Raw genomic sequence first — 13,376 nt, 5'->3', positions numbered from 1 at the left:
TGTCATGTTCTGGAGGAGTTGTGCATTTATTAGAGCAATGAGGGACACTGTTGGATTGCTGTCTTTCTTTCTTTTCTTTCCCATAAGAAAGAAAGCGCTAACACTGAGCTGCTGCTATCGTTTCATCTTAAATCTCTGTCGCCTGCAGGCCGCTGTGTCCCGACTCGCCTCTCAAACACTCAGAGCCGGTGGAGGGGGGACAGTGACGCTGTTTTGTGCTTTCAAAATAAAAGCAAGCGAGTTAGAGATTTCAAATGTGGCCTCATGTGACTCTAACAACCCCAACGACCACCATTGCAGCAGGAGTTTCAACGACCGTCGTTGACACACATTGGAGCACTAATGGACCAATGACATCATTGGCCTTGTGAAGAACTCCTCAGAGGTTAAATACCTGGGTTTTTCCACACCAGTTTGTCAGACTAGTTCCAGTGTAGTCAGACAAGCATGAACTGATGAAGCCTCTTGGATAAGAGGTGAAACGTCTTCTAAGACAAAACTAAGTCCAGTTGCGTTCGATTCAATTGCCTTGAGATTTCAAAATAAGATATTTTTCTCCTCCGCAGTATAATTTTTGAGTGGGACAAATGCGCCTGTCTCCAATGTTGGTTCCTATGCCCTTTGCTCCAACGTCTTCAACAGGTGGCGAAACCCGGAGTTTTCAACGACCGAGGAAGGCCGTAGATCCTTCGCTATGAAAGCTACCACAGCCTGGGTGATTCTCTTTTCTTTCTCGGAGTTGGGCGGCAAAATTGACAGCGTCTCATAAATTCTTGGCTGGGCTCGGTCCGCTGTTAATCTTTACGGTGGCAAGCGTTAGCTTGACTGTCTGATAACTGAGACAATGCTATGTACATAAAAAACATAATAAATACATATGTATATTGAAAACAGTGTCTGCATTCTTTCAGCATTATATGCTTTTTAATACATCATGGAAAATACAGACAAATATAATAAATATGAAGAGCCGAGTGCAGGTTTCCTTGTGGTATGCCCATTAACCAGGTTGAGTTGTAATAGAAGCAAATGTAATGTACTAATGTATACTGATTAAGTGTTCATCTCAGGGTTAATGTCAGCTGGCATATGGCACTTCTTTGGTGGTATCATGCGGAGTTGTCCAGCAGATAAAAATCTCAATGGTCAAAATGTCTGCCAGGAAATATGTCAAATAAATAATAACACAGCAAGTCAGATGGCAGATGGTGACTTTGTAATTCCCTGGATGTTGTCATATACAACGTTACAGTGATGCTTGGCGCTTTCCATACCAAATCCTTTTCCTCCTTTGCCTCTGCCACTCATATTCTCTGATTAGTCACTGTGTTCAGTAAACCACTTTGTCATTAAGGCTGTCTTGTTTTAAAGTTAATTAATTTGACAGGCTTGGAATGCAGAAAGGATTATAGCATCTGTGTTTTATTGCTGTTTAAAAGAACACTATTTTTGGCTATTTAAAACATATGTCCAGTAGTTAATCTATATGGACAGAATTATGTAAAATTAACAGCCATTTTGGCTGCCAAAAAAGTCTAGTGTAAACCCTGGTTCAGTCGTCTTTGTCTCATCTTTCAGCAAAGGAAAGACCACATTACTGAAACACATAGCCAACAGAGCTCTCAGTATTCCCCCCAACATTGATGTGCTGCTGTGTGAACAGGGTAAGTGACCTGTCTGTCTGTGCTCTTCATCATTTCTCTGTCTCTGTCCATATGGTTGTCACCCACTGACTCTGTCATGTACTTGTGTTTATGTTAGAGGTGGTAGCTGATGACACACCGGCGGTGCAGGCGGTGCTGAAGGCAGACACCCGCCGCCTGAAGCTTCTGGAGGAGGAGAGACAGCTCCAGGCTCGTCTCGAGAAGGGAGAAGACAGTGTGGCTGAGAGGCTGGAGAAGGTGAGTGAGTTGAGTGAGGGTTACTGTCATCATTTTAGTGCGACTTTTGTGATCGGATGCACAAGGTCTGAACTCAGCTGTGTCTGAGTGTCCATATTTCTGCGTGGATATATGACCTGGTCCTTGGTTGCGAACAGCATGTATAAAAAGTGTTTTCTGTTTGGATAGTACAAACCGTAGGAAGATAGCAAATACTTGCACATCTTGTATGTGGTTATGTCTTCAGTAGGCTATAAACTGGTGCACGAAGCTGATACTGTAGTTTGTGGTGTGTTTACATGAGTGCACAACTTATAAGTGTTTGTATTTTCACCTATGTTTTATTTTACTGTTTCATGTAGCTGTATAGGAGTCGTTAAGTTATTGCTGATAAAAACCCAACATCTCCCGACTTTGCTGCTTGACAATAAGTGTTTAAATAAAAAAAAAAAAAGCTGTCTCATGAAGAGGGAGAGTTATCATATGGAATTCTTCCAGAGAAGCATTGAAAGGGGACCAGAGATCTGGCAAGATCTGGTATTCCTGTAGTCAACTTTTCACTCTTTTTTGTTTGTTTGTTTGGCAAATTTACTGTTTTGGTTACCTTTCAGTGCAGCAACCTGGTTTCTAGCAGCAGCAGGCAGCTGTTTTCAGTAAGAAAGCTCTGATAAACCTCGTGTACGCTACCTGCTCAGTTGCAGACAGCAGGCAGACACAGTCAGAGATTGGCTAGTACTCATAGTGGAACATTTAGCAGCTGAAGAGACAGATATATTCCTCAGCAGTTGTTGGAGACATAGACAGAGCTAAAAGGGAGAGAATATTACACTTAAATGTGTCAGGTGGACTTAATTATGACTCCAAATGATGGCTACTGTTGTTCTGTGTCTTCTGGATGTAAAAATGGGTAAATGTTCACCATATCAGCTGTACAAAGTGATAAAATGTCAATGCTGGGTTTATGGCTTATCCTGCTGCCCCCAAGTTGACAAAAATCTGTTATTACAGCTTTAATGGATAACTCCAGCATACAGCAGGGAAAAGTTTTGTATTTGTGGCCATGATTGCTATCAGTAATAATAAATTCTTACTTGCCAAATGAATTGCTGAAGTCTTGAAACACAGTGAATTCACTAAAAAGGAGTCTGAAAGGTCAAGACAGACGACCATTCAGATAAGCAGACAGGTTGGAAACAAACCTGGAGGTTAGTCAAACGTGTCTGGAAATAAAATAAAGGCAAATAGGAAGTTGACTCACCAAACTGTTGGTTGTAAACATGCATCACAGTTAACAGACCTAATGGTTCAGTCTCATTGAACTGTGCCTGCTGTAATTTTGCAGTTTCCCTGTGCAATGACGGTTTATTAGTGACATTTCAGGTGACTCACCTTCAGTTTGACCTCCAAAAAAGTGGGTTAAATAATTTGGATTAACTGTTGACTTGTTTACAACCGGCATGATCATGTGAAGGCTCGTGTCTCTTGACCTGTCTCAGTGTTTGTACCCCTTGACAGGTTTATGAAGAGCTAAGGGCAATCGGAGCTGCAGCAGCAGAGGCCAAGGCCAGAAGGATCCTGGCTGGCCTGTCATTTACACCTGAGATGCAGAACAGGCCCACCAAGAGGTTCTCTGGAGGGTGGAGAATGAGAGTCTCCCTCGCTAGGTACACCATTACAAACTGGTCCAATATCCAGCTGTCAGAAGTTCTTTTTTTTTTTTCACTCACTCATACCTTCTGTGCCCACAGAGCTCTGTTCATGGAACCCACTCTACTGATGCTGGATGAACCCACCAACCACCTGGACCTTAACGCCGTCATCTGGCTCAACAAGTATGAAGCAGCTCTTCAATGTCATGTGTTTCCCTGAATCATATCACTGAGTATTTAATACTGGTAGGTTTTTTTGAATTGGGAAGGATGTTGGTCTGTGAATGAGGGAAGTTAACTTAGCTAAGCAGAGTTGGAACCAGTAAGGAAGGCAATGGATATTTTTATAGGTCAATAGACTCATTTTGCTGCTTCAGGCTTTCCATGTAACAACAGGATTCCTGGCAGTATAGACAGCTATTTACACTCTTATTCCATCACTGCCACTCAGAATACCACGAGGCAACCTTGGGGTGATAACTGTAAATAAAAACTGTACCCTCTGTTGAATATTTAGTGGAAAAATAATCCACACACTGTTAATTGGCTTTCATCATTTTGGTCAGATACACTTTATCAAGCATTAACTTCCCCTCTTCTCCTCTGTCCTCTTTGCTTTGGCAGAAAAACATTCTTACATTAGGCTGCTTTTAACTCTCATAAGTGTATCGGATATTCAAAATACTTTATTCTTTAAGAGTTTTAAAAAAGGCAAAAAATACTCAACCTGTTGAAAATTCCAAACTTATTTTTAAAGTCAAATTTGATATTGCTAGCACTTACTTATATTTTTAGACTTTTTATGATTTTTTTTTTTAGTGTTTCCTCTACTGCTTTATATTATATTCAAGTTGTGTGATTGTATACATTTTACCATCTATCACTTTTTGCATTTACTATAATCACATTTTTTGGCGAGTATCACAGTTTCATCTCTCATCATGTTAAGTACTCCACTCATGGTTTGGAATATGTTGCTTTTGAAACATCTTCGCTGGTCCCTTAGGCTGGATCTACACTAATTTGTTTTTCTCATTTCAAAATACAAAGCTATTGTTACATTTATGTTACATTACTCTGGCAATTTGGAACCTCTAAAATGAAGACGGTTGAAAGTGCTGCTGACCCTGTTGCAGTTTGAAAACTCTGGGGCTGCATTTTAGTCTGGATGGGCAAAAATAGAGACATCTGGAAAAAATGACACACACCTTTTGCGAATTTTAACCTTCTCGTGTGGGCACTCCTTTCCTATGGCCATGAGTTCCCGGTACCACCCTTATATGTCACAGTATTTGCTTACTTTCCTTGACCTCCGCATACTTGGGGGCGGCAGTAGCTCAGTCCATAGGGACTTGGGTTGGGAACCGGAGGGTCGCCTGTTCGAGTCCCCGTCCGGACCAAAATATGGAGCGTGGACTGGTGGCTGGAGAGGTGCGAGTTCACATCTTGGGTGGCCCTTGAGCAAGGCACTGAACCCTGAACCGCTCGGGAGAGGGGGGAACCCCCAACCGCTCGGGGCGCCCCACCAAGGGCAGCCCCCTCACTCTGACATCTCTCCAATTTGTGCATGTATAGGTCCTGTTTGTGCATGTGTGTCTCTTTCAGACCTGTGTGTAATTGACAAGCAAGAGTGAAAACATTGAATTTCTCCTCAGGAGGTTTAATAAAGGAAAGAAACTTAAACTTAATGTGTTACTTCAGTAACAGTTCCACCTCATCGTCACTCCAAGTAAAGAAATCCCTGGTGTTACTTTTCACCATCTCCATAGTATTTACTGTTATTAAGCAACCAACCACAGAACAGACAATCTGCTTCCTGTTTACATCAATATGCGCATTGCCCAGTGTACTAAAATGCTCGTGTGTAGGGGCGTCGGTGGATTAGTGGATAGAGCAGACGCCCCATGTACAAGGCTGTTGCCGCAGCAGTTCGAGTCCAGCCTGTGCCCCTTTGGTGCATGTCATCCCCCCTCTCTCCCCCCCTTTCACACTTGGCTGTCCTGTCCATTAAAGGCAAAATGCCCAAAAAAATATCTAAAAAAAAGCAAAACAGATGCTTGTGTGTAGAGATTGTTTTTGTCTTAAAAAGCAGTTTTAAAGCTTAAAAGTGTGGATGTGGCCTTCGCAAAATGTTATTCTCTTTTTCACTTACAGCTACCTTCAAGGCTGGAAGAAGACTCTTCTTATAGTTTCCCATGACCAGAGTTTCCTTGATGATGTGTGTACAGATATCATCCACTTAGACAACCAGAAACTCTATTATTACAGAGGGAACTACTGTAAGTATCAATTTAAAGCAATATCTCACAGATAAGGGATATGCAATGTTTAAAATAACTTGACTCTTAACATAGATTAAATTCTCTTCATTTTTTTAAACTCCATTTGGTTTGTCAGCTTTGTTTAATAGCCAGGACATCTTAAAGTCCCCTTACTTAATACTGACTTGTATCTGTGTACAGTTTGTTACTAGAGAGATGTTCTCACATTCCGAATAGAATAGAATAGAATAGCCTTTATTGTCATTATGCATTCCTGTATAACGAGATAGGAGAGCTACTCCTTTAAAGTGCCAGCATGTATAAACAATACACAATACAAATGCGAAGAGGGCAATGTCTGTGCGATGTCTTCAAGCAAGCTAGATTAAAATAAAAGCCAGTCTTTGTCTGATATGGGAAACACATTTCAATGAGGGAACAGACTTTATCACAACAGTGGCAAAGAAACCTGAAACACTGAGAGGATTTGAGTTAGCATTAGCATGATGAAAAATTTGTCAGCAAACACTGAGTATGCAGTTTTTAGATGTAAAGCAGACCAATAGGAACACTGCAACATTGTAGCAGATATTATTGCATGTTGGCAGCCACTGCCAATTAACCCAAAAGCCAACAAGCTAACAAACATAATAAACATAAGATGCTAATGACTGCTACCATTCTGATATATCTGCTAGTTGCACAACAGAATCCTCATCTTAGTATGATTGAGGTGCAAACATGTTCAGCTAAATCTCTCAGATGTGTCCTCTAACGCTAGCTAGCCTGATGAATGCTACTCTTTCACAAGCCCAGGTTAGGCCTTGTAGCACCGTGCTAGCGTTGGAGAAAGTCAAAAGTGAAACCTGCTGCTGGCAGGGGGCTGGTGGGCAGGGTACAGTGCCAGATCTAGAATATCTCAGAAAAAGAGTAGATGTGTTTTCTATGGAACCACTTTAGTCCCAAAGGGTGATATTTTTTTTATCTTGTGGGAATGTTATAATCTTGTTGAAACAAGGTAAGTCTTATTAAAACAAGTTATCTGGTAAAAACAAAGTCTTATTTTGTGGGAAAAAGTTATCTTGAGGGAACAGGTTATGTCTTGTTAAAACAAGTTATTTTGCAAGAACAAGTTCTTGTGAAAACAAGTTACGTCTAGTGGGAACAAGTTAATATCTTGTGGGAACAAGTTACGTATTGTTAAAACAATTTATCTTTGGGGAAAATGTTTTTATCTTGAGGGAACAAGTTACATCTTGTTAAAATAAATTATCTTGTGGGAACAAGCTATCTTTTACACACAAGGTGATCATGTGTTACCAAATGGTAATAACTTATGTGCACAAGATATGTTAGTTTCCAGGTTTTTAGAGGCTCTGTAGCTTTTAGCCCCTTGTCAGAGTATGTTCACTTTTTATGTGGGAAAATCGTGCCAAACAAAACTAATAAATTAATGTGTATTGTACATTCTGTAAAATATGTCTGAAGGATGAGTTTAATGGATCTTGAAATTTAATCTGGAGAGTGACTTAATTTTACAAGTTTGTGTTGAAGATAGGGTGTAGTTTTATTGCATATTTTTGTATTGGGCTGGTACAGGACTGGGTAAGCATTGTAGTTACATGGAGTAAACATACACACACAGCTGAAAGCTGATACTGGAAATTCTGCCTTGCATTACTCAGTGTTTTTCACTTTTCTTTAAGTGACCTTCAAGAAGATGTACGGGCAGAAGCAGAAAGAACTGCAGAAACAGTATGACAAGCAGGAGAAGAAACTAAAAGACCTGAAGGCTGGTGGCAAGTCCACCAAACAGGCTGTGAGTATGACTGTCCCACCAGGGTCCAGTTGTTATAAATCTGAAAGGTGACCCAGAACAAAATAAACAAGACTTTAAAGAGAAACCCAATCTCTTGATATAAATTGAAGGAACAATGAAACGAAATACAATCATTCAAGCTCTGTCAAAGGGGCAAGTTGTGTTACTTCATGAATGAGTAGAGCCAACACGTTCTCTCACAGTGAATGGCACTGAAAGGTGCCTTTAAAGTCTCAATGTCTTTTGCAAATGAATAACATAAAACTCCCAGTTGACACAGATGCTTTATCTATCCATTCTGTCTGCTGTTTTGGTTTTTTTTGCAACTAACATCAATGTTTCTAAATGTCTCCTCTCAGGAGAAGCAAACTAAGGAATCCCTGACCAGAAAGCAGCAGAAAGGCAAGAAGAAGGGAGGTCTGGAGGAGGAGGGCCAGGAGGCAACAGAGCTGCTGAAGAGACCTAAAGAGTACACTGTCAAGTTCACCTTCCCCAACCCACCTCCTCTCTCACCACCCATCCTGGGACTACACAGTAAGAACATTTGCAGACTGCTACAGCAGCTTAATGCTTGGGGCTATTTTTTTTTTTTTTTTCCAAAACTGCAGAGAAAATGTTTCAGCAGTAAAGATGACAACTGACGGTCTCAGATCTGAAACTGAGATAACAGTTAAAAACTGAGGAGGCAGTTGAGGACTGACGACATGGTTTGGTTTCATGGGAATAACTGTAGTAGTTGCTCCAGTACTAAAGTACTGGAGCAACTAATAATGCTTCTTTTTCATTGCTTTTTAAAGAAATATATTTTGACAATAGAGAAAAGGGAGAAAGAGCCTAATTTATGCTTGGGCATGTGACACTCTTGAAGAGTGCTGCTTGACAGAAATGACGTATTTTTGAGAGAAAGGTGTTGCTCGACACTTTTCTTTCATCACATACATGGAAAATTTTCTTATGTCATGGACAATATAATTTGTTGTGCAATCTGATTGTTAGTATTACTGCTGAAGCCACGGAGACAGTAGTTTTGAATCCACACCGACTCTGTCCTGCATTCAGCGTCTCTGTCCACAGATGCAGCTGTCTGTCAGCACCCACCAACCGTAGCAAGTTAGGGGAATCTGCTGCTCACAGACAGACTGGGAGCTAATCCATCAAGGAATATAAATATAAATATACATACATAAATTAATATAAATAAACACATATACAGTGGGATATTTGTGTGATTTAAACCGCTATCTGTGCAGATTACTGTTTAACAAACAGCAAAAGAAATAGAGTTGGACTGTACACAAAAGCAGGGGGTCTCTGATTATCATGGAGACAACTAAAAACCTTTCGCCAAAGCATAAATTGAAAACGTCTCGCAACTGTTTAATTTCTGTCAAGCTATGCTCTTCAAAAGTGTAAAGTGCCCAAGCAGAACTGAGACCTAAGATGGGGAATGGCATGTTACAATGGTCCTTGGCTAAATATGAAAAAGGAACATTGTGGTTTTCATAGTAGGCTCTTTAAAAGGACAGTTCATACCAAAATAAAAGATACGTAGTTCTCCTCATACCTGTGGTGCTATTCTATTAATGTAGATTGTTTTGGTGTGAGTGTTGGAGATATCGGCAGTAGAGATTCTGCTTTCTCTTCAGTGTAATGGAACTAGATGGTACTCAAATTGTGGTGCCTAAAGCACAGATAAAAACTTTTTTGAAAAACTCAACAGCAATGTGTCTTTCCAGAAATCATGACCTGGTTTCTTAAGATAATCCACAGACCTTGTTGTGTGCAGTTTCATGTAGGAACTATTCTTGAACTACACCTGCTAACTGAATCATTGCGCTGAAGGAAGAGTGCATCTACTCATGGATGAGAGGCTTTGTTCACGTGACAGTACGAGACGTAAGCATTAATGGCGTCCTGCTCAGCTAAGCTGTAACATTGGCTTGCTCAGTGGTGCTAGCCACATTACAGCTTAGGCATCTACTGCCAGGTGAGCTAGCAGTAGATGCACGCTTCCTTTTGCATGGTGATATGGTTAGCGGGTGTAGTTAGGTAGAGAGAACTGCTGACTGCTCACTGTGGGTTATCAGAATAACCAGGTCATAATTTCTGGATAGAGGCAAGACAAGCTGTTGAGTTTTTCAAAAGGATATTTTAGGTGCTTTGAGTACCACAAGCTGAGTGCCATGTAGTTCCAATATATTGGAGAGAAGGCACACATCTCTGTGGCTGATATCTCCAGCACTCAGCACCTCACACCAAAACAATCTAGACTGATAAATAGCACCACAGGTAGGAGGAAAAATGTGCATTGTGATTTTTGGATAAACTGTCCGTAAACCCCTAGACTACCAGGCCTCACTGTAGATGGCAAAGCTCAGATAAAATAAATGGTCCAACTTTTCTTTGTGACTGTTATTAAAAGCCAAATACAGGTTATCTAGCTTTGAAAAGAACAGTGCACCCAAAAATGAAAATTCAGCCATTATCTACTCACCCATATGCTGGTGGAGGCTCAGGTGAAGTTTTAGAGTCCTCACATCCCTTGCGGAGATCCAAGGGGAGAGGGGGTAGCAGCACAACTTCACCTAATTCAGGCTGGGCGTGAAACCACAAAATATCTCCATAGTGCTCGTCCGTAGTGATCCAAGTGTCCTGAAGCCCCGACATAAAAAATTGTTTGGAAAAACGTCATTTGAACCCTTTTTTAGCCTCATTGTAGCCTGTAGCTCTAACTGCATCTGTGTACACCGATCTCACGTGTGCGCGCTTGCGTGTGAGACCAGCGAAAGCACGTGAGCACACACATGAGCACAGTCCACAGAGAGGCAGTTAGAGTTACAGGCTACAGTGAGGCTAAAAACAGAGTTGAAATGACGTTTTTCCAAACAACTTTTTATGTCGGGGCTTCAGGACACTTGGATCACTACGGACGAGCAGCATGGAGATATTCTGTGGTTTCAATTATGTGTTTTTTGGACGTTTTAATCTGGGGCGCCCAGCCTGCATTAGGTGGAGTTGTGCTGCTACCCACTCTCCCCTTGGATCTCCGCAAGGGATGTGAGGACCCTAACACTTCACCTGAGCCTCCCTTGGCATATGGGTGAGTAGATAATGGCTGAATTTTCATTTTTGGGTGCACTATCCCTTTAAGCTTCCATCAGCTATCTTTAATAAGCAGTTTGAATTATCTGCTAACCACAAGGTCCTACATTCCAATCTGGCCAGGGACTGTTGTTGCATATTACATCTGTCTGTCTTCCTGACAAAACATTCTACATTGTGTGTGTGTGTGTGTGTGTGTGTGTGTGTGTGTGTGTGTATAAAAACTACTTGCTGAAAACATTTAAACATGCAGACTTGTTTAAAAGTAAACAAAAAATGACTCCATCGTTTGTCCCCTGTGCAGGTGTTGACTTTGGCTATGATGGTCAAAAGCCTCTCTTCAAAAACGTGGACTTTGGAATCGACATGGACTCCAGGAGTAAGAATGCTGCTTCTACTATAATTAAAGAGTAATTTTGTGAACATTGACGCACATGTGACAATCAGGCAAACAGTTGTAATATAAGTGGCACTGTTTACATATTTGCCTGTGTACTTGATGTGTTGGTTGGAGGAATAGGGCCTGATCACTTAGAAATGTTTTGCAGGTTGCAAAACGTGAGGTGCACTGCACTGCCCTTTCTTTTTTTTTTTTTTTTTTTAATTAAATGCCAGTAGTAAGAAAAACGCTTGCTGCAACTTTTTATTGTTGCCAGGCAACCACCACATCACCTCCTTACCCTAACCTTCCCATGTAAACAGTCTATTGATTATTATTTATTTATTTATTATTATATATTTATTATACAGTAATTAGTTACTAAAATGGACAAGCAGAGGGCACTTGCTGTTGCTCTGGTTGAGGGTGAGAGGCTTTCAGCAAATAGTTTGTTGGGCACAGGGAAATTCAGATTCAGTGTTTCCCTACATTATATTAGGGGGGCACTGACCTGACAGTTATTGTTATGGACAGACAGTGAGTCAATGACCATCAACAGACTGAGCACAGTCAAACATGCTGCTCACACAGCAGCGCAGCACGGAACTGTACACATAGCGGAGCGAGCATATGTTGCGTTCAGGCATTGTTACGTAAATGACACATTCCAGCATGCCATAGCACAACACAGCAGCATGTCAAGTGGGCCGAACCCGAGCAAAATTGCTCAATTTTTCATTTGTTATGGAGTCCATGATTTCCCTATGACACTTACAAATGTCTGCATAACTGTGCTTGGATGTTGTTTTATGAGGTTCTGGCAGCTTTCAGTTGTCTCTTTGTCTTTAACGTTACACGGCTCAGCTTTCTCTCGCATGCACTCTTCCTACTTTTCCATGTGCTGTGCTGTCTCAAGTGTTGATATAGATTGGTCGTGTTGCCGCGGGACGTGGCGACTTTAACTTTTACACTTAAACAGCACGTCTTTCTGTTCAACGTCGCCGTACCTGAATCCAAAGTATCGCCAGGTAACAGATGTTTTTTCGCCACCAACTCAGCCTGGTCACTGCTGCACGGCGGCTGCACGCACCAAGATAGCTTGTGGGCGTGATGTCAGCAAACTACACACACTACAGGAGAGGCAGTCATGTTCACAGGCACACACGTTAACATTTATTTAGCCTACATTAAATCGCAAATCGCAGCCTTTTATGCGGTTACGTAATCGCACAGCCTGACATTGCGATTGCGATTAGATTAATCGTGCAGCACTATTAAAAAGTATTAAAAAGTCTTAATCACGATTTTATGAAGTAGTAAATTTTCTTGGCATTCAAGCTTTGACAAAAAGTATCCATGAATGTATAATTTATTTTCCTCCTCGCAACTATTACAAACAATGATGTGTAGGTAGGCACATTTGGACTGCCACTCGAGGCCATGCGCGTGCCTATGCGACATCACGCGACGGCGCACGTCCAGGCACCAAACAAAGGAGCAAAAGACAATAAAAATGGGGAAATGCAAGTTTGCTGACTCCTGGCTGGAGATGCCGGAGTTTAAAGATTGGATAAAGATGGTCGAAGGTAACAACCGGGAAGCCTATTGCAAATACTGGTGTAATGTAATTTCACCAAGTTATTGTTGTTTTCAGCAAGTTGGCCTTGAATAGCTGATGTGTTACTTGTTATGACCTAAGGTGTATTTTAATAAACCTGCCTTTCGTTTAATTTATTCTTTCAAGCTTTATTCCTTCTCATCTTATCCGAGTTCTGTTGTATGTTTGTGCTCCTTAGATTTAATTGCAAACTACAGCTGTTTAGTAAGTTAAAGATGCGTTGCTGCTAACAACAGCTTGAAGTGGCGATGAGGTCTTAAGGTTTTTTTGGAAGGTCTTAAAAAAAAGTCTTAAAAAGGTATTGAAATTAACCTCAGGATTCCTGCATATACCCTGAGTTTATCTTCCAATCTTCCCTTTATTGTTCTTGTGGTTTGCTTAGTCTGATGCTGACCTTACTTCACATCCTGATGTACTGACCCAACCGCTCACTGACGTGACTTGTTTTCTTCCTCTCTTTAGTTTGTATAGTTGGACCCAATGGTGTTGGGAAGAGTACCCTGCTGCTGCTGCTCACTGGGAAATTAAATCCTGTAAGTGTGTAGATAAGCAAGAAATAGAATTTTACTCAACTATATATACTACTGAGGTAACTGATGTTTCTTTTTTAGACTAAAGGTGAAATGAGGAAGAATCATCGCTTGGTAAGTAACTTACTGTTGATGTTT

General features: G+C 41.0%; 1 protein-coding gene across 1 annotated transcript in view; it reads left to right on the top strand.

The window, feature by feature from the left end:
- The window catches only part of abcf1 (ATP-binding cassette, sub-family F (GCN20), member 1), a 63,243-nt gene that overhangs the window by 36,875 nt on the left and 12,992 nt on the right, over positions 1-13,376 (top strand). Inside the window, exons 12-21 of the mRNA XM_049601560.1 lie at positions 1,579-1,664; positions 1,762-1,901; positions 3,396-3,544; positions 3,629-3,712; positions 5,684-5,808; positions 7,497-7,609; positions 7,969-8,143; positions 11,016-11,090; positions 13,171-13,241; positions 13,320-13,352. Of these exons, the coding sequence (XP_049457517.1) occupies positions 1,579-1,664; positions 1,762-1,901; positions 3,396-3,544; positions 3,629-3,712; positions 5,684-5,808; positions 7,497-7,609; positions 7,969-8,143; positions 11,016-11,090; positions 13,171-13,241; positions 13,320-13,352 (1,051 nt within the window). The remainder of the gene's footprint in view (positions 1-1,578; positions 1,665-1,761; positions 1,902-3,395; positions 3,545-3,628; positions 3,713-5,683; positions 5,809-7,496; positions 7,610-7,968; positions 8,144-11,015; positions 11,091-13,170; positions 13,242-13,319; positions 13,353-13,376) is intronic.

This window comes from Epinephelus fuscoguttatus, linkage group LG17 (assembly GCF_011397635.1).
Source record: "Epinephelus fuscoguttatus linkage group LG17, E.fuscoguttatus.final_Chr_v1".
In the NCBI taxonomy this organism is placed as follows: Eukaryota; Metazoa; Chordata; class Actinopteri; order Perciformes; family Serranidae; genus Epinephelus; species Epinephelus fuscoguttatus.
The sequence above is the reverse complement of the archived record's forward strand: the minus strand, read 5'-3'. Positions and strand labels throughout refer to the sequence as shown.